This window comes from Sitophilus oryzae, unplaced genomic scaffold (assembly GCF_002938485.1).
Source record: "Sitophilus oryzae breed Bouriz unplaced genomic scaffold, Soryzae_2.0 scaffold_738_pilon_pilon, whole genome shotgun sequence".
Taxonomy (NCBI): Eukaryota; Metazoa; Arthropoda; class Insecta; order Coleoptera; family Curculionidae; genus Sitophilus; species Sitophilus oryzae.
In genome coordinates this window covers 1,083,452-1,108,228 of record NW_022147349.1, presented here as the reverse complement: position 1 = coordinate 1,108,228, position 24,777 = coordinate 1,083,452, and the positions used below count along the sequence as shown (strand labels likewise).

The 24,777-nt window shown below is 31.0% G+C and overlaps 1 protein-coding gene across 1 annotated transcript; it reads left to right on the top strand.

The window, feature by feature from the left end:
- Positions 1–13,599: 13,599 nt before the first annotated feature.
- On the top strand, positions 13,600–24,777 carry LOC115888426 (replication protein A 32 kDa subunit-B). The gene is made up of 6 exons (XM_030908167.1): positions 13,600–13,839; positions 13,898–13,977; positions 14,033–14,128; positions 14,178–14,489; positions 24,336–24,544; positions 24,598–24,777. Exons 1-6 carry the CDS (start codon positions 13,821–13,823, stop codon positions 24,686–24,688), a joined length of 807 nt encoding a protein of 268 aa, XP_030764027.1. The 5' UTR covers positions 13,600–13,820; the 3' UTR covers positions 24,689–24,777.

The window sequence follows — 24,777 nt, the reverse complement described above, 5'->3', positions numbered from 1 at the left end:
CCCGCCAAAGCGAGTCGGCCTGCCGTGTGATTTATATGCCGTGATGGAACAGTGCCTTCTATTAAAAGATCAGCCTACGGGCGGACTTTTGTTTACTTCATCAGCTGTACATACTTAGATATTGGGTTAGATTCCGTTTCATATTTTGTCGGTTGATTTTTGGTTTTAACTCTTTGATTTTTGGTATTATTTGTAGCAAAAACTCTACTATTTTGGTGTTGAAGTGACATAAACTACTACCAGATATATGGTCACTCGGTTTCGCATAAAAAATAGAAATTTTAAAATTACACGTTGTGCAAGTGATTTAACCCAAAAGTGCCCAAGTACATTTTTTACTTATCATGATTTTGTGTGTGTTTTTAAGACTCTAACAATTCATCAATAAAGCTTAAGTGGGTGTGTTTTTGGTGCTATGCCTCATCTTTATTGTGTTCCTGGTGGAAAGGATGGTTACTAAGGATAGTTATACTAGGCAGCCTAAAGTGTCCGGAAGAGCGAGAAAAGTGGGTACGAGTCTCGGTACGAGTTATAAATCAAGAGAATTTTATTGAAAATATCTTTACTAAATTTAAAACAATATTCTCCCATGATGGTATTAATGAAAACTGGACAATGTGTATTTTGCTCCATATTGTGAATCTCCACTCCAAGTGTTGCTGGTTCAGCTTCGATAGATTCAAACACGCAAGTAGGTATTATGATCTAGGGAAAATAAAGAATATGTGTATTAGAGATCATGAAAAAGATTATTTGTTTCGTTCATTTTAAAAAAGATTTTTGTAAAGACAAGACTCATACAGTTTAAAAGCAGAAAATGTAAGTTTTTGTTTTGATGTAATATATAATGTATGTTAAGCATAACATATATTTGTTCAGTACTTTTTAATGAATAGTATTGATTATTTATAATACCAAATTAATATCAAATATTTACCTAAGTGATGGCTGAATACAATATGAATGTAACATCAATAAAATTGGTATATTTGCATAATACAAAATTAAGTTTTTTTTTTTTTAAAAAATACTAAGAAAATTCATTTCTTTGTTTTAATTGGTCTAATATTATGATTTACTTCGCAAAATTATATGGTATCATCGAAAAAAAAATCGGCGCGTCTAGTTGTCTTGGAAAAATGAACACGATGACATTCCTAAATAACTGTACACCATAGACTTAGAATAAAATATATCTAAGTTATCTCATTCATAAATAGCTGGAAGATGCGGACAGACAACGTCTTGTTATTGTTGTGTTATTGCTTTAGGTTATAACGAGTGACACGAGCGATAGATAGATTGTCTCCGTCGTAAGGGTCGTTCCCTGACGGCCTCAGTCGCCCAACGCAACACTGTCCTTTGTTTCTTCAGTGCACCTGCACTCTCCGCCAGAGTCATAGGGTATTTTTTTAATTTTAATGAAGCTATAATTCAATTAAAAATATATTTCCGCTTAAACTTTTTTTATATTATTATATTATTCAGGATTAAAGAAAATAGTTTAATATAAAGCAAAGTTTAGACTTAGAAAAAACATGTCTTAGAGTCTAAAAAAACGATAAAAATATAAATTTAAAAAAAAAAAAAAAAAAAAAAAAAAAACGAAATTATTTTAATATTTTTTGAAATTGATGATAAATTATTAATTTAATAAAATATTAATTTTAGTCAAACATTTCTACAACTCTAATATTAATCAAAACAGGATCTATTCTATAGATATAATATAACAGAAAGAGAAAAAACTTTTATAATTGCTTGAATTTTTTTTCCGGTAAAAGGGATGTTATGTAAATTAGAAAAAACAGGAATCTGTTCCATTAAAGCTAGCTTTTAGGAAGTGAATAAAATGAAACTACATTTATTTAACCTTCGTTACTGTCTTTATTATAGAGTAAGTATAATAATTTATGGTTAATGTAGTAGACTATACTTTATTCACGGAAATATGCACCAAATTCAAAACAAATATAAAAGGCATGAGTATAAAACAGTATTACAAGTAATCATTGGAAATTATTGTTCAAAAAATATTACATTAATATAATACAATATTACTGTAGGTATTACTGTCAACATGCAAGCTTGTTTGAAGCTTGATGTATTTGTATGCGCTTGGTACATCTTGGCGTTGAAAACGTGTATAGAAAATTATTATGAAAACTAGTACGTAATGGGGGATATCTTTATATACAGAGTGGTCGGAATTGTATTCAGGGAAACTTCGGCAGCATAATTCGCAAATAAAATCAGTAAAAAAAAAAAATAGTATAAATTTATGTCCTAAAATGCTTCGTTTCAGAGATACAGAGTGTAGAAATTTCATTTTTATTTCGCTTTTTTCCAAATAATTTATGAAGAATGTATTGATTAATTCGTTTCCAAATATCTTGAGAATCTATACTTGTGGCGAGTGTCAACAAGAGACCTTATTAAGTAAAAAACGTTGGAAATGTAAATTTTTCTCAGTAGTTTTATGATACACAAAAAGTATTACTCTTCAAATAACTTAAAAAATATGTAGGTGGCGCCCCTATTAGTAAAAGTCAAATCGACATCTAAATTTAATTTTTCATGTCAAAAACTCCCAAACGCCAATTCTCGTCCAAATATTGACGTCACTTCAGAAATTATTTGAAAAAATCGAAATAAAAATGAAACTTCTACACCCTGTATCTCCGAAACGAAGCATTTTAAAAACTTACAAGTTCATTTTTTAGAAAGCCAATGCAACATTTCTTGAGTTTTAAATAAAGATAAAAACAGTAAAAACATATAATAATAATATGTAAATTATTTTCTTGATACATACATATATGGCAAATAATAACAGATTGTTTTATTAAAGCATTTACGTTTTGGTTAATTCTAAAACTATCTTCAGATTATATGTGATATTACTTAAGTGATATTACATTATAAAAGAAAAAAATGAAAATTATACCTTATAATCGAAAAAACGGGCGTCAGCGATGGCTATGAAATGAAGATCGCTGTCATTTTATATGTAAAATTATATGGAGTATGTATCGATGGTTTTTTCCAAGCCAACTGGACGCCGTTTTTTTCGATCATACGGGTATATACAACACAATAGATTAACAGTCGAGAAAAAAAAAGAAAAACTTTTTTTTTTAAAAATTGGATAAATTTTAAAATTGCATATTTATTTTTTTTATCTTTGTTTAATATAAAAACGAAATATCTACCTTGTTTACATAACCCTGTATAATTTGTGAAATAATAATGGACAAAAATGCAAGTGAAAAGAAAATATTTACAAAAAATATGTACTTGTTTACATTTCTTGACCATTGTTCGTCATTTTTGTTATCATAATGGTGACCCTATCATAAAAACGTAGTTATTTCTATACCTGATGTGAAACTATAGGGAAAAAGTACGTTGTAAATATTTAAGTCTTGAAAATATAAGAATGTTTGGTATTTCAAAATGTTTGGTAGCTTTGGTAATTTTTTTCGACTTTTTATAATTTTCTTCCAAAAACTTTAAATATTTTTTGTTGTTTCATAATGGAATATCATTCTGGAATTCCTGTATGTTATTTTAGATTCTAAGGATGGTTTTAGAATAAAATGAAACACATTTTTCATAGCAAAAAAAAGCATTAAAATTTAAACAATGCCCAAGAAAATAATGTGTCTACTTATGTACTTAATAATGTATCTACTCGTTATATTTTTCAATAACGAGGTTAGTGGCTTGAACCTCTTTACGTAAATGAGGCTGTTAAAAAATACAGATTTTCCAGGGTTTATAATTTACTAAATTATTATCTAAATAAGCGCCTTTCTACAACGCCACTGACGCCAAAATAGTAAATTTGACTTACCTGTGGAATGTTGTTCCAGGAATTAAATAGTCCAATTTCTTACAAATTTGACACTGACGAACCATGTTTTATAGTTTTTAAATAAAAAAGAATCAAAATAAACACTAAACCGACACTACACACTAAGAAAATCGAATCCAAAAATACAAAATCAAAAACATCCAATAAAACAACAATAAAATAGCCATGGAGAAACTGTGACAACAAGGTTTTACGACACGTGCTTTACTCTACTATGGCTCTACTACGAGAGAATAAAGAATGAACAGGCGACCCTGCGATTGATGGGTGTTGCCAAATTGTAAAGAATTTGTCATTTTTAAATAGTCTCCTACTTATAATTTAGTAGTATAGGGACTATTTAATACATCTTTTTACTATTAAACACTACTTTATTAAAATACAGTTTTAATATCTCAATATATGTGTATAACAACAAAAAATATTAATAATATTTTAGACGTGACAACATAGGCTTGAGGCGAAAGACTCAGACGGCCGAGGTCAGCTGCACCCAGGAGTAAACATGTTTACAAAAATTAATATTGGACCGCGCTTAAATGTAAATAGTGTAGTCTATATTTTATCTTAAGTCTATGTTCGTTAACATTTTACCTATTATATAATGTTACTAATATAATATACTTTGAAAATTAATGTTGTATCATAAAAGAAGATTATTATTTCTTAAAAATATTTTTTTTTTTTTTTTTTTTTTTGGATTTTTTTTATCGAAGAGTGTGTTGTTGAGACTAAAATAAGCTTTATGTTTTATCTCTTTCTCTTTAGAAGGGAGAAGGTTTGTGTCGTAGAATAAATTACAGTATTAATATCGTGTACTGTCATTCTTTCTTTTAATTACTGTAATTTCTTGTTATAATGCCAAATCTTGACATATGGTGAAGGTTGAGGTTTGATCTTATCATTTATAAGATAATATAATAATTAAAAATACAAGACTAAATTAAGACTTAGTTTTGTGATCTATATTAAGATCTTTCTTATATATTTTATGTCTCATCTCTAATTACATATTATGCTTGGTCTGAGAAAATAAAATGTCTAAAATAAATTGCATTATCCTTAATTCAATCCTTTCCATTAGGAAAAATATGGTTTAAAAATCATATATGCTAAGAAAATCAAATAAAATACCAGGTGTTTAAGAATAGAGAATTCTTAATGTAGCAGAAAAAAATTTAATGCAATTATATGTATAACAGAATTAAAACAAGTAACTGTTAATGTTGCTGAGGCTGATTCTACAATTTCAATTACGGAGGCTAAAAGACCTTTTAAGGCCTCCGTAGTTTTGATGGCATAATATTAAAACAAAATCTCATTATGAAAACATGACAATGGAGCTACAGCATTTAAAAAATTAATTAATTTCCCGTCTTTAATTGTTCCCGAATTTTTAATAAAGCACTTTTAAAACTGGCAATATATTTAATCACTATGTAGTAGGAATCAGTTAGAAGTTTTATGTTTTCTATATAATTGTGACGAAATGATGAAACATTAATACAGCTTCTTTATCCGTGTGGTGTTTTAGTGGTCGAAATATTAAATATTACATATTTTATATTTTTTTAAATTTGAAAATATGTAATAATGTGAATAATATGACACTCTAATAGAATGACTTATTTGAAATTGTGTTGAGGAATTCGGGCTGATAATTTCAGTGTGTTTATTTGGGAAAGTCCTTTTTCTGGAAATTTCGTCTAATTATTTCTGCCAGGACGAGTGATCTTTTTGGTGCTTGGACGCCGTTTTTGGTGCTCGATCATTTGGACTTTTTTTTTTTTTTTTTGGTGGTGTAGGGTATATTAGATTCATATGATTAAAGAGACATCTGGACTATATGATAGCACATATTTGTTTCAACTGATGTAACATTTTTGTAATTCAAAAAATAACTTCACAATCTGTTTGGTGCGCATACCATTCTCTGTTGTATAGATTTCTTTTCTTATTTGCGCAGCTTGTGGGTTTTGTTTGCTTGTTGTGGTTGTCATTGTTGGTACTATTATTGCTTTTCTTTCGACTATAATGAGTTCGGTGGTTCGAAGTTTACTCATTTGCTGTCACCTAGGATATCCACACCATTACCAAATTAATTTTATCATATTATATTTTTTTTTTTGTGCAATAAAAGTGGTTTCTTTCTGTTTTTTTATGGAAATACAAAATTTACGATATTTTCAACGTAAAAAAGAAAAAAAAAAAAAAAAAAAAATTTATTTTTTATACATTTTCTAATTTTTTTGAGTAGCGTTAGTTTTATGTCTATAAGTAGTCATTATAAAATTATTCAGAAGCATATCTTAATTAAGGGGAGAATAGTACTATATTATTGTCTATCCAACATAATATAGATTTTTTTATTTCTTAAATATGGAACAATCAAAAAAGTTTTTTAGAGGTAAGCGTGGGGTTCCTTGTTATTGCCGGGCTGTGTTTTAGTGTTTGTCTGACTCTCGTTGCTTAAAGTGTCCAATTTTTATTTTCTGCTATTCTTGTTCTTGATCTTCGTGCTATTAATGGCTACGCAAGCGCACATCCGCGATGTTGCCAAATTGCACTCTTATTTCGATTCATTTGCAGCCAATGAAAATTTTTTTTGTGTGTAATCAATAATAATACAATCGCTACATTCATTTACTAATTTTGCACCGATTCTATCGGTTTGAATCTCCGGACCAACTCTAATATATGATATCTAAATTAGATAAGATAGTTTGAGTTGACTTTTGTTTAAAGATTAATACTTATATTTAACACCCTTTTAATCTTATCTACCTTATTTTCTACACTTTAGAATTTATAATAATTCATGCTGATTTTACGATTTTTTTTGTTTTCATTTATGTATGGTTTTTTGTAAACTTTGTATATTAAATTCATTTAATTTATATTCCCTTTCAAGTTAATTTAATTTCTAGTTATTTTACAGGCAACAATAGTTAAATTGATTATATGTCGTATTTGATGTTTGAATACCGTACAATGCACGAGTCTAGTAATAAATAACTCAATTTACATTGGGTCATTTGGATGGGATTGAATTATGGATTGTGTTGTGTTCCGTCTAACATTTACCTATAATGTATTAAGTGTATTAAATAATATTACTGTCTTAATAGTAATGTTGTTATCAATTTAAATTTCTTAATAAAAATAAAAAAAAAAAAAAAAAAAAAAAAAATTTTTAAGACAATATTAGTATTTATGTCTTTATGGGTTAATGAGGGGTTGTGTGGTTGTGATATATCAAGAATATTTGGTGCTTTATGTTTTATCTTTTCTTGCTTTAGAGGGAGTGTATGGTTTGATGTTTGCTAGAATTCATACTATTTGTTTAGTTATTTAATTATTCAGTTGCTGTAGGGTTTTTGGATCATTCACTTTTACTTAATTTTACTCTGGTATATTAATTTAGTTCTTTATTTTAATGCTCTAATAAATTTAATTTTTCTATATATTTGTGTGAAAGGGTTTTTGAGTTGATTATGTTTATTTTCATTTGGACATTATTAATTTAGTTTTTTTATATACGACGTTGGTGATTTTTTAGTACAAGATTGACCAATTTTTAAGACTTAAGTTTGTTTGATTGTTAATATATGTAAGTATTCTTTTCTATTTTATTAATTTATATTTATGTTTTATGTTCTTTAATTACTTGTGTAAATATCTGTGAGTAGTTATGGCTTGTCTCTTTGTGAAAATGATAGAGTGTTAAATTCTTAAATGGTTTTGCATTACTTCTCTTTTTTATCCATTCGCTTTTTTTATTTACCATTAGGAGTAAAAAATAATGGGTTTTTTTATTGTAAATCATTTTAATTTTTAAACTCACAAAAAAATACAAAAAAAAAATGTTTTTAAATTTTTATTTGTGAAGAATAGGGTGAAAGAAATTTTTTTGGTAGAAATATTGGCTTGTGGTGAAAGTGTCTTGGTGGCGTTTTCTGGGATTTGTAGGTTCGTTACCTATATGTTATGTTAGTTTGGGTTAGCCTAAGTAACCAAAAGTAGGTAGTGTTACCTTATTATATTATTGTCAATATTATTTGAAATTAAAAAAATATTTTTATACAAAATTTTTCTGAGGTATTGGTTATTATTTGACTGTTAATTTGGCTGAATGCTGATTACTTATCGGACAATTTTTGTAATTTACGGTAGGCATTGGAAGTTTTTGAGCCTTTTTAAGGCGCGTCTCTTGATAGTTGTGTCGTATGACTTATTTGGTGGTGTTGGTTTGGTTTTGGTAGTGTATTATTGGTTATGTTGGAATGGTTTTAAAAAAAACATTAAAAAAAAAAAAAAAAAAAAAAAAAAAGTAAAAAGTTTTAAAATAAAAAAAGATGTAATAAAAAAATAAAAAATTTGGACACATCCCTTTTAATTTCGCCGGAATTGGGTTTGAGATAGAGCCCTTGTGTTAAAGGGTAGGACGTTGAATTAATCTTAATGAAGGCGAATGTTATGTTTGTTGCTCTATTTAATGGTTTATATCAGGAGTAATCTAGTCGCTTTTTAGTTTTACTTATTTTAATTTACTTGACTATGAATAAGATGGATTACATATAGTAAGCGTTTCAACGTTCGTGGTTTCGTTTAGTGCGAATGGATATTTAAAATAATTAAATAAGTTAGTTAATGGCCGTGTGTTATGCGGATACTATGATTGAAAATAAAATAGCGTCACTATGAACTTTTGAAATTAAGATCGCTGTGTCATTTTATTATGGGAAATGTCCTCAGTCGTCATTTCCCAGCCAGCTACCTGAACGCTCTTTTCGTTTGTTTGATCATACTGTGTATTTCATCATTGTGACTCAATATAAAACAACCTGACTTAAAGTTTCATTATTATTTGTTTTTCTGACGTGAAAATAAATTCCAAAAAAACGAATTGCAATTGACGCAAACATTGAAGAGGCCATTTGTTTAGGTGGCTTTTGGACTATTATGCAGCGGAAAAACTCTTCTTTGCAAGTCAGCCAACCGAGATCCTATCACTCTATTACCGTTTTTAGATTTTTTGTATGTTTTCATTTGTGTATTTTAAAAAACTACATTAGTTACATAAACTACACATTCTCGACTAGTGACATGTAGTAAATGTAGTTTATTAATTACTACGTGTAGTTTAACAACTCTGCTGATGACCACAATCAACACAATCACAACTTATTCAGTTCAAAATATGCATCTGTGGTAGTTTAATTTGTAAGTATCATTGATCATTCGTAGTATTCTTTGTAGTATTCGTACAAGACCCTGAGGGTTGGTTATTCTACATGAAAGCTGTATGACCTATGTTGGACGTATGGTTAAGCCAGAGATATGGAAGTGGGAGAATGACTCTGAGCCTAGTTCATGCACTTACGAATTGCGATTTACGATTTGCGAAATGCGTTCTGTTTGCCTTGTAATTGGTCCCTTTCAAGCAGGTTTCGGAAGTAGTTAATTAAGACGTAATTTACCTGATTAACTACGTGTAGTTTTTCTTCAAAAACTACGTCTTTTCCCGTTCATTAACTACATGAAACTACGTTAATAAACTATGTATTGATATTATGAATAATTTTCCTTTATATGAGGTGTAATAGAGATAATATGATGTAAATATTATATTTAAAGCCATATTTCTTCTGTTTTCTTAAATATATTATGTGTTTTTAAAGCTTCAACTTATTATAACCTCACCTCAAACCTTTGATATTTGAAAGTAACATACATAGGTTACATAAACTACACCCTCTACATAAACTACATTAACTACATGTAATGTAGTTTATGTAGTTTTTAAAAGTAACATGTAGTTTTCCGAACCCTGCTTTCAAGGTCTCCCTTGAAGGCAACCAATTAGAACGAGAACAGAACGTATTTCGCAATTCGTAAATCGCAATTCGCAAGTGCATGAACTATGCTACATAAAATTACGGAGTTAAGCCTTGGGAGCATTGGGAGCAGGGTTCGGAAGTAGTTAACTAAGACGTAATATTTACCTGATTAACTACGTGTAGTTTTTCTTCAAAAACTACGTCTTTTCCCGTTCATAGATAACAACGGCATACGGTCGAGTCGGCCGCTGCTGGCACGTATACGTAGACGTAAAGAATCTTTTACGTGTATAAAAAATAAAAAATATAAGAAATGCGCATGCGTACGTAAACGTTTACGTGTTTGTAGGCCGACTCGACCGTATGCCGTTGTTCTCTATTAACTACATGAAAACTACGTTAAGGTAATGGTGTGGATCCGGTGGCTGACCTTGAAACGAGTTTTTGCTGCATATAGTCACAGACACTACGCATGCGCACATCTTCGATGTTGCCAGTTTGTAAGTTATTTTGGAATTATTTTCAGTAAAAAACAAATATGTGCTTTTCAGTGTTTTTTTGTCAATATATACCGTATGATCGAAAAAACGGCGTCCAGTTGGCTGGGAAATGACGATTGAGGACATTTCCCATATAAAATGACAGCGATCTTCATTTCATAGTCATCGCTGACGCTATTTTTTTTTCAATAATAGTACGCCGTATATTATTTATATTATTATTTTAATATTTCGCATAACACGTGAACGCTTATTATGTATTTTCATAATCAATAAAATTAAATAGAAATAAAACTCTAGATTCCTATAATTAATCTAATTGCTCTAGATTATGATGCTACGTGTAAAAAGGATTCGGGAAATTAAATGGGATGTGTCCAAGTTTTTTCTTTTTTTTTTTAATTTTTAAATGCTGTAGCTCCATGTCATGTTCATAACAGTTTTTTTTAACATTCCATCAAAACTACGGAGGTCTTTTAGCCTCCGTTATTAAAATTGTAGAATCAGCTTCAGCAACATTAACAGTTACCTTGTTTAATTCTGCTTATACATATATTGCATTAATTTTTCTGCTACCTTAAGATTTCTCTATTCTTACACCTAATTTATGTGAATTTCTTAGCATATATGATTTATAAACCATATTTTTCCTAATGGAAGGATGGAATAGGATATGCAAAATTAAGATACTTTAACATTTATTTTCCAGACAAAGTATAATATAGTATTAAGATTAAGACATAACAAATATTATAAGAAAGATCTTAATATAAATCACAAACTAACTAAGTCTTAATTTGGTCTTGTATAAACACAGGTATAAAACTAATAAGATCAAAACTCAACCTTCACCATATTGTCAAAATTTGGCATTTTAGGAAACAAGAAATTGCAGTAAATTAAGAAAAGAATATCAAAGTACACGATATCAAATACTGGGTAATTACCAAATAACTGTAATGTATTCTACGACACAAACCATCTCCCTTCTAAAGAGAAAAAGATAAAACATAAAGCTTATTTTAGTCTTATCAACACACTTTTCGATAAAATATATGTCTAAAATTGCTATTAATCCACTAACTTGATATTTTTAAGAAATTATGATACAAACATTATAATCAAAGTATATTATTTTAGTAACATTATAGGTAAAATGTTACCTCTATCTCCCATTGACGTGGATTGTTCTATAAGACTCGTCATGGTAGTACTTCAATACATCAATACATATAAGCAAAACTATTGTTGCCTGTAAATAACTAGAAATTAAATAACTTAAAAGAAATAAAATAATTCTAATAAGTTTAAAATCAAAATAAAAACACTAAATCACCACAATACACCAAAACACTTTTACTTTTACACTGGACGCGCGTTTCGCTAACCATGTTAGCATCATCAGCAGATGATTATAAACTAATAAAACCATTAAGAAAAAATCCGTAAATGATAATTTGTAATTCTAATGTAAATATATAAATAAATGTTATTATTATTACAATTTTATATATTCATAATACTTTCATTTCACAATCTTCATTATCTTTCTTACCTTAATTTTGGATATCAAGATAAATCTGAAATTATAAAATTATTTATAGAATTTGTATTATTATTGATTAACACTCAAAAAAAAATTCAACTGCAAATAATTCGAAAATAAACTACAATTTGGCAACATCGACGATGTGCGCTTGCGTAGTATTGATGATCAAATGCAGCAAATATGGGCTTCAAGGTCAGCCACCGGATCCACACCTTTACCAAACTATGTATTGATATTAATGATATTATGAATAATTTTCCTTTGTATGAGGTGTAATAAATATGATGTAAATATTATATTTAAAGCCATATTTCTTCTGTTTTCTTAAATACATTATGTGTTTTTAAAGCTTCAACTTATTATAACCTCACCTCAAACCTTTGACATTTGAAAGTTACATACATAGGTTACATAAACTACACCCTCTACATAAAATACATTAACTACATGTAATGTAGTTTATGTAGTTTTTAAAAGTAAAGCCCCGTTCTCAGGGTGCAGCCACACTATCCTAAAAACGACGTATCGGCGTAACGGCGTAATGACCTTGAATAGATTTCCAGTAATTCTATTGGCTGAAACATTCATCTGTCAGGAATTTTATCTGTCAAATTCATCTCAAAAATTTCAGCCAATAGAATTACTGGAAATCTATTCAAGGTCGTTACGCCGTTACGCCGATACCAAAGAGTAGATAAGACTATCTACTCTTTGCCGATACGCCGTTTTTAGGACAGTGTGGCTGCACCCTCAGAACTACATATAGTAGTGTCGACAGCGACACTGATTGACACTTCAAACGACCAATGGGAGCTGTACTAAATTTAAAATTGACAGCTGTTTGAATTTTGTACAAATCTGATTGGTTCTTTTGTCGTGTCGCTGGCGACAGTCGCAGTTCTGAGAACGGGGCTTAAAGCCAGCCTTAAGCCCCGTTCTCAGAACTGCGTCGTGTCGACAGCGACAATAATTATTTTTTAAGACATAACCTAAACGAAACGAAATCAGAAGTCGAGAAAGATAAACAAAACTGCCGAATTTAGAAACGAATATGACTTTTTTCCTTTTTTCTTGTCACAGTTGAAACAAACAAGGATAAAGCTATTTTCGTAAAACATGCGTGAGACGTGCTAATAAGTAGCCTAAAGCCCCGTTCTCTGAACTGCGACTGTCGCCAGCGACACGACAAAAGAACCAATCAGATTTGTACAAAATTCAAACAGCTGTCAATTTTAAATTTAGTACAGCTCCCATTGGTCGTTTGAAGTGTCAATCAGTGTCGCTGTCGACACGACGCAGTTCTGAGAACGGGGCTTTAAGCCCGTTCAGCTGTTTGAATTTTGTTTTGTACAAATCTCATTGGTCCTCTTGACGTGTCGCTGGCGACAGTCGCTGTTCTGAGAACGGGGCTTAAAGTAGCCCAATAAGCCCCGTTCTCAGAACTGCGTCGTGTCGCTGGCGACACAGTTTGACATTTCAAACAACCAATGGCAGCTGTACTAAATTTAAAATTGACAGCTGTTTGAATTTTGTACAAATCTGATTGGTTCTTTTGTCGTGTCGCTGGCGACAGTCGCAGTTCTGAAGCCCCGTTCTCAGAACTGCGTCGTGTCGACAGCGACACTGATTGACACTTCAAACGACCAATGGGAGCTGTACTAAATTTAAAATTGACAGCTGTTTGAATTTTGTACAAATCTGATTGGTTCTTTTGTCGTGTCGCTGGCGACAGTCGCAGTTCTGAGAACGGGGCTTGAGAACGGGGCTTAACATGTAGTTTTCCGAACCCTGATTGGGAGTTAAAAACTGGTTTAATCCTTGTTTAATCTATGGGATGGGCGAAATACCCGCCAAAATATCATAAGTTGACGTATGATCTGGGTCTGATCTGGTCTAATCAAAAGTGTATCATTTTTTGCGGAAATTTATTTGAAAATATAATTGATATATCTTTAAGTTTTCTTCTAAATAATCAGCTGAAGTCTATCAACAAAATCTAATTTCTTTGTGATTGTATTTAGTTTAGTGTAGACAATTTATTTTCTTTTGCAAACATGAATACATGGAATCCTGGTAAACACGTCTTAAGAGTCTTAAGTTATGTTTAGCATAAATTAATATTTCTTTTAAGGCATGAGGGACACGACTGGCGCCGGAGGCTTTTTACATAACACAATAAATGTTAATTCTCCTGCTACCAAACCAAAAAGAGTATGTTTTAAAATATTTATTTCACAACTTTTGGTAATCAATTTTCCTATTACAGGGTAGAAGAATACAGAGTCTACTTCCACTTGTAATTAGACAAATACGAGATTGCAACCATGATGAGTTTAAGCTTTTTGGAAGACAAGCACAAATAGTAAGGGATTGATTATGTTTTTTAAGTTATTTCATTATTATTTCATAAGGTTATACTTGTTGGAATTATTAAAGAAGTGGAAGTGCAGTCTACAAAAGCAACATACAAAATAGAAGATTATACTGGAAGTATAAAAATGGTATGGTGGCTGGAAAATGATTCGAGAGATGGTTCTCCCAAATTGCCTTCAGTGAAAGAAGGATCTTATGTCAAAGTTTTTGGAACTATTCGAAGTCAAAATAATGATAAAAGTATAATGGTATTAAAAATGTTTCCAGTTGAAAATTGTAATATTATTAATACACATTTATTGGAAGTTGTACACACAAGACTACAAGCAGAATCTAAGCAACTAAACACAGTAAGATTAATTACTATATAGATTATTACATATTAGATATCTATGTTATGGTTAAGGTCCGAAATAAAGTTAATCTCAATATTAATCTGTTAATCTTGAGAATATCATAAAACAAAACAACCAAAAAGAAAACCTAACCCAAACATTAATATGATATTAACTCTATTTCGGACTTTATCCTTAACATACCAGGTGCGTCTCGAAAGTGACTTGCCCCGATAACTTTTTTATTTTTTCAAATAAAATAACGAGACTTGGTACGTTAGTATATGACTTCAATCAGGATTGATTGACGGATTCAATTGTTTTTGCTAACTTCCTGTTTCACTGGAAATGACTACAACTCTTGATTTTTAAATGGCACCCTCGGTATTTTTTTACTTTATTCAATAGAAAATGTCATTCTGAATAGAATGACATATCATATATCAACTTTTGACATTCTCGCTTAATTAAAATAAAAAATTGTATTTTTAATTTCAATCTAGAGTGCCATGGCTATGTTAAAAACACTAATTCTTAATCAAGGAGCCTTGGAAAAATAGATTGGATCTTCTAATGTTTTTAGTGTCTTGTTCTGATCAGTTAAAAATTGCTCAAATCGCATTTTTAATCATATCTCAATTTTTTCAAATGGAACGAGGGTGGCTCACTAGCATATTTGGAAAAAGCTTTTTTTTACGAATAATTTGATACCACACACTTGGTATTTCGAGTCAAAGTTTCGTTACGAACTGCAAGTTATAATTTCAAATAAACCATATGCGAAAATGTCAAAAGTTGACATGTGATATGTTATTCTATTCAGAATGTTATTTTGTATTGAATAAAGTAAAAAAATACCGAGGGTGCCATTTAAAAATCAAAAGTTGTAGTGATTTCCGGTGAAACAGGAAGTGACCGAAAACAATTGAATACATCAATCAATCCTAATTTATGCCATATACTAACATACCAATACTCGTTTTTTTAACTGAAAAAATAAAAAAGTTATAGGGGTGAGCCATTTTTGAGACGCACCCGGTATATGTACACCGATGTACACATAATATTTTAAAAAAAATTAAAGATTAACATGTTTTTTCTAATATTTTTTTTTTGAAAGAATGGGTTTCTTAGAAGGATCAGGGTTATAGTAGAGAGAATGTTCGCAATTATGAAGGAGAATGTTCTTGATCATTCAGGATCAATATGCATGAACGTCCTCTTGAGAGCATGTATTATGAGCAAAAACGAGTAATTTTTACATTTTTTAAAGTGATTCATTATTTTTGAGACTAAATAGCTTGCTGTAGATAAATGCTAATGTTTATCTGTGTCATCTGTACTGAAGTAACGACTTGCTCTAGTTGCTTTTTTTTACTAAAAGATAGCTAATGGGCTCTTCTAAAAACTGTCGTCGCCGGATTTTTTGTTTTTCATTTAATAAAAAAAATATATGTTTTCTTCCTGATGCGATGTAGTGGCGGATGCGCCAGGCTTCAACTGGTTACTGATATATAGGTACTGACTCTCCACATCAAATTGTTCAGTGTGGTTGTGTGTTATTTAAGGTACTATGAGAAATAGGTTTCCAACTTCGGCAATCTCATTCTAGAGTGCTTGGGGTTCTTTAAACATTAGTGTCTAGTTTCAAGTCAACATTTTTCTACAAATTTTTAAAAATTCTTGTTTACCTTGGTTAAACAATGCGGAAGTTCTGTCACAACCAGTTATTGCGTGCACAGTAAGTGTGCGAACACAGTGCAAGCAGGTTTGCCGCTTACTGGTAGTCAGCGCCAATCTGGGCACCTATTCTTGACATCGTTCGCAACTTTGCGTATACGCATCACGTGTATTGTTATAAACAGGGTATCCCAGAAATAAGTGCAAGTATTTTAAAGGGTGGTTGATCTCGATAAAAGAAACATATTTTCTCTTTATCGTTTTTCAAATAAGTCCAAAATAATGGAGTTATTTTACTTTGAAAATTTCCAAAAAAAAATATTTTTTGCTAAAATTTTGAGAACCTTCTTCTTCATGTGCCTTCTCCTCATCGGAGGTTGGCGACCATCAATTGGAATTCCTCCCTGTCTTGAGCCAAACGGATAATTGCACTGGCCTCTCCTATATTAAACCACTGGCGCAAATTCCGCAACCAGGAAAACCGTTTACGCCCGATGCCTCGTCGTCCTTCAATCTTTCCCTCAACGATCAGCTGTAGGAAACTATAATTGTTATTTCGGAAAATATGACCAAAATATGCTGCTTTCCGTCGTTTTATTGTAGTCAATAGTTCTTGGTCCTTACACATTCTTTCCAATACTTCGAGATTTGTTTGAGAACCACTGGATCTTTTCTGGATTTTCTTTCTTGTAAATTTAATCTACTACCTATGTTGCCATATTATCAAGAAATTATTTTTTTAAATAAAAACTAAAAAAAAATTGCAAAAAACAAAAATATTTTCAAAAATTCCGAATTTTCAAAAAAAATTATTTAGAAAAAAACCTCATAGGCGTGTTTCTGGGGTTGAACTATACTACCAGTTAAGTTAAAATACTTGCACTTATTTCTGGGACACCCTGTATATGGTTACATAGTAGCGCCGCGCCGCGCCGCCTCGCGCTTATAACCTTGAAAAATTAAAGCGTGTTATCAAATCGGCTAGTTCACAGTGAAAGCAGGCAGGCACCGTCAACCAGCGTTCATCGGCGTTCTCGCTTTTACCGGAACGAAAATTTATTTATTTCTGCTTTTGCACGCGCCGACGGCGCACAGGGGGTATTAAGAACTAAAAGTTGGCCAAAATTATGTTTTATGATTTTTTTGCTTTTTTGCTAGTAATATTAATTATTAATTAGAGGAGAGGTTGCTAATATGGAACCCCATTTTGTTTTTCCTACACAATATTTTTTCCTCTACTCTGAAACCCTTTCCACCGATCAAATAGGGCCATTCTGTGCAAAACCAAGCAATTGGATGAGGATGCTAGAACAAGAAAGTAATTTGTATATTATAGACGATATTTGAGCGAGGATGGGTGTTAATAGGGTAAAGACTATTTCCTTTAAGAATCTATTTAAATCAATGTTTTTTTTGGCAGTGGCAAATATTGGCAAGATTTTTGTGCATATTCCAATGCTGGAGACTTTAAGCATTGAACGGATACTAATTTCCATGCGGAATATTGCCGAATAGTCTTACACCTTATAAAAATGCCACTGATTTTTTAAATATAAAACATTATAAAAAAATAGAATAGAAGGAAACGTTTCAAAATAAAAATATGGCATAAAACAGAACAGAGCCAACAAACAAAGCTGGCTCTGTATCCATCATGACAGTTATTATGAACAATTTGCAAAAAAAGCACTACAAACAATTCCACTATTTTTATAATCTTAGAAATATTCAGAATACACTCAAGATAATTCATACTTTTAACTGAAATATATTATTTATTTGATAGTCAACTTACGACTTAAAAAAAGCTAATAAACGTGCTTACATTTAGTATTTATAGATTTGTATTCAGTTAAGATAAAAAATGAAAATAAAAAAATATCACTTTTGGCCAGGTTTATAAACCAAATACATCTATGTGCGGCCCCGGCGAGGCGGGCGCGGCGTTTGAATATGGTTTGGTTAGGTTAGGTTAGTTAATCAGGTAAATTTCCTCTTAATTATCTACTTCCCGTATCCTTCTCGCATCTCCGAAATAGCCATATACAATACACGTGATGCATATACGCAAAGTTACGCATCTGTGTATTGTTATATGGCTTTTTAAGAGATGCGAGATGCGAGCGATATTTGGTGATGCGAGTGGTCAAGAATAGGTCCCCAGAGACGGCGCCGGTTGCCGGAAAGCAGAAACCTGCCTCCACTATGTTCGTACCCTAATAATATATGATCAAACACACTAGGAGCGTACAGTGTTTCACATGTAGAATGTTTAGGAGGGGAGTTAATCACCGCGACCTTATAGATCTATTGTGTTTCACATATCATTCGTTCGTTTCTTTTCAATAAGAGAATTCTACGATTCTGTCTATTCTCTATCCAACCCAGGCTTATCAAAACCACCAAAAGATTGATATATTTTCCCTCTACTATGATACTATAGTAATGTATTTTAATTAATGGGCATGCACATCAGGGTCCTTTATACAGGGTCGCTGTTATGTATGGAAACGGTTGATTGATGCCGAAATTAAATACAAAAATTATAGGGTTTTTAAATGTCTATGGGCGAGTAATTAATTTATATATACATAAGGTCGGTCATAAAGTCGTAGCACATCAAAGTTTTAGTTTCATTTAATGATGCCATTCTGCCGCATAATCAAAACCGGTTCCGAAGAACTAACGATTTATTTGTTAATGGTATTGAGCATTGTTTTTTTATTCTGCTGCTTGGCTGCTGCCTAACAGTTTAAATAGGAATGGTGCTGTTAAAAATGTATCATACAAATATATAAAAATCTGACTTAAGCCTTTTATAAAAAGACTTAAGTCTTTTTAATGATTTAAGTCTGTTCTGATCTGACTTAAGTCTTTTTCATGATTTAAGTCTTTTCTATAAAGACTTAAATCTTTTTCTATTTCGGAATAAAGATTTGACTCACAAGTCATTATAAAAAAGACTTAAACTTTAGTCTTAAGTCAGCTTTTGAAAAATGACTTAAAATCAAACGACTTAAGTCATTAAAATGATTTAAATCAAAAAAAGGCTTAAGCTTGCAGCTCTGTTTGTAATGTAATTCGATTCTTCAATCACTTTTTGCAAATTCGTCAATAACGTCATCATAAAAACATGGATGTTCCGACATGTTTTGAAGGAGTTAATTTTCGATGGACATCAGCGATATTTGCGAAAGTTGCTCCTAACCCGATGAATTTCTCACGAAATTTGTTATATGTTTAAGTGTCGAAAAATTGCGTTAAATTCTAATTCACACAATTTCGACACTTCGGTGTAGGCATCTTCTAGCTCCTTGTCTTTTAAAATTGCATTAGTTCTCTAGCGTTATTTTTGCACTAATGTCATCAGTTTCAATCAGTTTTAGTTCAGATCGCAGTAACTCTCAGTCAAAGAACTGGCCATATTGAAGAAGAGATTTAAACGCATCTTCTGGAAAAGTTTTTCCTTTATATGGATCAAAATTGCAAAACAGTTTCTGTTGATCTTTTGGCACAAAAACATTTCAAATTTATAATTTCAGTATAATAACTATTTAGTCAACATGTTTAATTTATGTCAATGATGATAGGTATTGATAATTTCAATAAGTCACTTGCACATACTTCAATTTTTACCTGAAAACTACTTAAATACCTTCATAAATACAACACATAGCACCACCACGATATACACACATAGCACCATACTCCCGACAAGAATTAGAACAAGCGGTTATGCGAGGGTTTGCATCTCTCACCCCTATTGAGTTAATGAATTCCGCCAGAAATGTCCAGAAACGGTGCCGTCTGTGCATCAGAGAAGACGGTCGACATTTCGAACACCTCTTGTAGAAAAATTACTTATTATTATTCTGGTTTGTTATTTTTATTTTATTTTAAATATCACTTTAGTTTAAATGTGTTTTTGTTGTTAAATATAGTTTAATTTGTTATAAAATTGACCACATTTTATTGTATGTATTTGTTTTTTTTAATTACTGATTACAGCTACCGGTAAACATTTGATTTTTGCATTATATTGTAGCGCTGCGCCGTCCAAAGCCTACTTATTCCAAGTGGGCGAACTTTTAAAAATCTCTATTTCAAAGAGAACTCAACTAGCAAATCTCCCCCAAAAATATTGAAAAATTTTCAACATTTTTGTGTTTTTACGAAACAAACCTTATAGACATTTTCCTGGGTCGAACCTTAAAAATATTTGCACTCATTTAAGACTCACCCTGTAGGTATATTATCATCCGTTGTACCTGTTCATGAATTTTCTCGGTAAAATTAGATCAAACGCATATTCAGTTAAACCAGCTGAGTTATGCTTGAAATCTCTTTAATTTTAATACGCCATTTAACAGACTATAGCCATATGTCAGGGATCATAGGCTTCAGCCGTCAGTAGTAGATAACGAAAAAATGGCAAAGGCTTTTCCAGAATTTTCAAAGGAACATTATTTCTGACTCCATTAATACGATAAACATGTTTGACAGTTAATAATAAGTTGATATTTGTTCATACATAGTGCATCATGATAGTGCATTCTGACATAATCAATTTCTAGAATGTTTAAATTTTTTTGTAGAATATTTAATTACTATCTAAGAAAGGGTAACTAAAATTCCTAAAAAAATAGCTCCATTAACATAAAAAAGTCAAATCTGTACAGGGAGTTCCATTTTTGTATGTTTTACAGGGTTTCTCGTTTATGAGTAGAGATCCAAAGATGCGGTTTTTACATCACTGTGCTATTTTTTATGAAGCTAAAGATTTAAACACAGCTTTGTCCTAGTCCTTTTTGTCCCTGAAATACCGGGCGAATTTGCAAATTTTGCATATTTCGAGTCGAAAGGTGATAACTCAGGCCCATAGAGTTTTTCACGTAGAATCCAATGGCGTTACTAGTTTTTTGGTTGGAACGTCATTTTTAAAATATGATTCAAACTTATGTTTTTTCCAATGATTAAAAAAATTAAATAATTTTTTATATAGTATATTTTCTAAAAATATACTATTAATAATAATTATTCCAATATATTATATTATATTATACAGAGTGTCCTAGAAATAAGTGCAAGTATTTTAACTGGTAGTATAGTTAAACTTAATTTCGATTATAAACTTCACCCGGGACCTTTAAATTTGACGTCACACGAAAACGTTACACCACTGTTTGTGACGTCACGAGGTACGATTTTGGTAAGGCAGTTTACACAAGCGGATAAAGTCTGCCGTTCTACTAAAATATTCGGAAACAGCAACAAAAAAGCAAAGAACCACTTATCAAAACTCACGCGTGCAACTAAGTAAAACTCAAAATCACTAAAAAAGGTTCAAATAATAAAAATAACCTTAACAGCCCAGTTTAGTCCGAGCACCTGAGTAGACAGCAGACTTTATTCGCTAAATCATTTTACTGCCGTTTTACCAAAGTCTATACAGGGTGAGTTTCCTACGATGTTCTCTATGGGTATCTCGGAAACTACTGGAGATAGAGAGTCGGTTAAATGGGGAAAGAATTGCAGTTTTGTGGGGTCATAAATATGCGCTTTTCAGAGTTTTCAAAAAGTTCATGGCTTATTAGATATTTCGAAAAAAACAAATTTCGGCTATTTTAAAAATTGTCCCTAATTCCATTATAAGCTATTTTAGACAAAAAGTTTTCAGATAAAAGTTGTAGATAATCACATCCTTAATGAGATTGTGTCCTCCGTTTTTTTCTAAAGCCTGTCATTTTTGACATATGACACAAACATATGTTTTTTTAAATGGAAACTATAGTTGGGTATGACTTCATAAAAAGCGCCATTTTTTAAGCTTTTCGGCGATATAAGCTATAATATGTTTTCTTCGAAAAATTATCGAGTTATAGCCAATTCTTATCATTTTTAAACAATTTCACTTAGTTAGCCATGGAAACAAGTTAATCGTCTTTGCTCTCATAAATGTGAAGCTGTCACATCCAAAGTTTGTAAATTAAAATAAACAAAAATTGTAAATATGATTTTTTCAAATGATGAAAAGCGTGTAAGATTATTGGTTCAACTTTTCTTGACCATACATTTTCGAGGATACGTTGACGTTTTTTGATGTTGACGATGTTACGTTTTTTAGAGAAAGTTTTCAAGACTTGTTAGAAAAGTTAAATTTAATTATAGCCAGTTATTACCTTTTTTGACTAATTTCACTTAGATTGCATGGTATCCTTATTCTGTTATGATTTATAACTTATAAAAAATCGGAATATATTACTAAACGGTTCTTTAGAATTTACATTACACTAACTAAAACTTAAAAAAATAATATCACTGCATACACTTTAAGTTATTTTAGGAAATGTTCAAAAAATCTGCCATTGCTTTGAGTTGCATCTTTTTAAAACTGAATTACTACTTATTCTCACGGAAGGACCGGTCGACTTAATTAAACTTCTCTCGTACCGCCACTTCGAGTGCCTCTCTTAATACATAAGTTCTTTTGTACACCTTATTGTTAACCATACCCCATAAGAAAATCTAAAATGGATAGGTGAGGTGATCGAGCAAGCCCATGCAATTAGTCCATCTCTTCCTATCCCTGAGTTTGCATAATTATGATATAAATAATTTTTAACATTTCTTTCAATATGAGGGGGGGGTTACAATGGGGGGGGTCGTCTGAAAACTTTTTGTCTAAAATAGCTTATAATGGAATTAGGGACAATTTTTAAAATAGTCGAAATTTGTTTTTTTCGAAATATCTAGTAAGCCATGAACTTTTTCAAAAATCTGAAAGGCGCATATTTATGACCCCACAAAACTGCAATTCTTTCCCCATTTAACCGACTCTGTATCTCCAGTAGTTTCCGAGATACCCATAGACACGTAACATCGTAGGAAACTCACCCTGTATACTATTTTACGTTGTTCATAGGTACTATTAGTAATAATACACAAATTTTAATATGCTTATTGCTTTCAAGTTAGCCATTGTAGTTGGTCATATTGTTCGATTTACATATATAAAATTTGATTAATACATAATAAAACTTGAGTAAAACCATATTATTTTTTTAAAAAAGTTATAAGCAGTAAAAAGTGGGACAAAATAAAATGATAACACTATACACTATGTAAATATCTATTATGTAAATATCTTGACAAAATATAAACATTTATTATTAATATAATTAAAAAAGCTTGTTTTTTGTGAGCTTATTAAGGGTCGTTGTGTATTCACTAAACCACAGGCAATATATGTAGTATAGTCTAATTGACAAATCAAATTAATGTGGATGTAAGCATAATGTTTTAACACTTCAAACTCTCTTAAACACCTTATAACTCTTTCGATATGGATTCTTAGACTTAGACTTTTGATATAGCTTCTACGATGCCTATCCTGTAAAGGATTTCTTCTTTCATAATATTTACTCAATAAAACTTACCTATATGTTACCTGTTAACTATATGTGTATAACACAATTACACGTCTCGTTATATTTCGTACATTATAAAAATTATACAGATCATACTATGAATAGTTCTGACTGACAACGAAACCCATTAGCAAGCAACGGGGATGTCAGTGTTAGTTGGGAACTATTGTGAACTAAAGACCTAGTTCAAGGAACGTTATTTCCTCCACTATAGTTTTCTGTCTGTCCATGTTTTCTCTGATTGTCTCGTTTCATACTCTGTCTAGTCTTGATGTTCATGCTGATCTTATAGCGTACATTTTTACCGCCAGTAATTTTCTTTCGTTGTTCTCTGTTAAACTCCATGGTTCCGCCCCAATTAACAAATTGCTCTTCATTATCGCATCAGAAATTGTTAGTTTTCTGTCTTTACCTATTTCGTTGCTCCAGAACATGTTATTCAGACATTTTATTGCATCTCTGGACTATTCTCGAGGTGATTTCTTTGTTGTCTTTTCTGAATTTGTCGAAAGTAACGCCTAAGTATTTGTTATCGTATATAATCATTCTCCAGTTGCATAGCTATGTGGCAATTGTACTGCTGTTTGATTTATTCTATTTTTTCCAACCTATTTTGTTTACGCTAATTTTTCGACATTGTGCTTTATTCTCGACATTTACTCGTTCATTCTCTGGGAATAAATTCTCAAGCATTTTACAACACTAGTTTCCATATTGAAAATTCAGAATGCAGATTGAGATACTTAAATTTTAGACTAAGAAGATCCTAAAGAACAATCCAGGCGCCCAGCTAATAAACTCTATGAAATGTTACGACGAAAATGTAGCAGGTGCTGCAGAAGTTAAATTTACAGACATGCAAAATAAGGTATACAAAATTCTAAAAGCTAATACTACAGATACTGGTACTAATCGAGTTTCAGTATTATCGAAGTTCTCTGCAAATGAAAAAAGAGCCGCTAAGTAAGTGTTAGAACGTTCCAATTATTTTTTTATTTATTTTTATAAATTTGCAGTGAAGCTTTGGAATTTTTGGTGAATGAAGGACATGCGTATTCAACTATCGATTCCGAACATTTTAAATCTACTGATGGAGATGCAAATTGAAGCGAAGTGAATTTGTTATATTTAAGTTGGATCTGATCATATAATAATATAATAAATCAGGATACTTTTGATTCATATATATTAACTAA

What these genes read in the sequence shown, in the direction of transcription:
- LOC115888426 (XM_030908167.1), top strand. An exon ending in AATCTAAGCAACTAAACACA is followed by an intron (nt 14,490 to 24,335) that starts GTAAGATTAATT and finishes CTTAAATTTTAG; the next exon opens with ACTAAGAAGATCCTAAAGAA. An exon ending in AATGAAAAAAGAGCCGCTAA is followed by an intron (nt 24,545 to 24,597) that starts GTAAGTGTTAGA and finishes ATAAATTTGCAG; the next exon opens with TGAAGCTTTGGAATTTTTGG.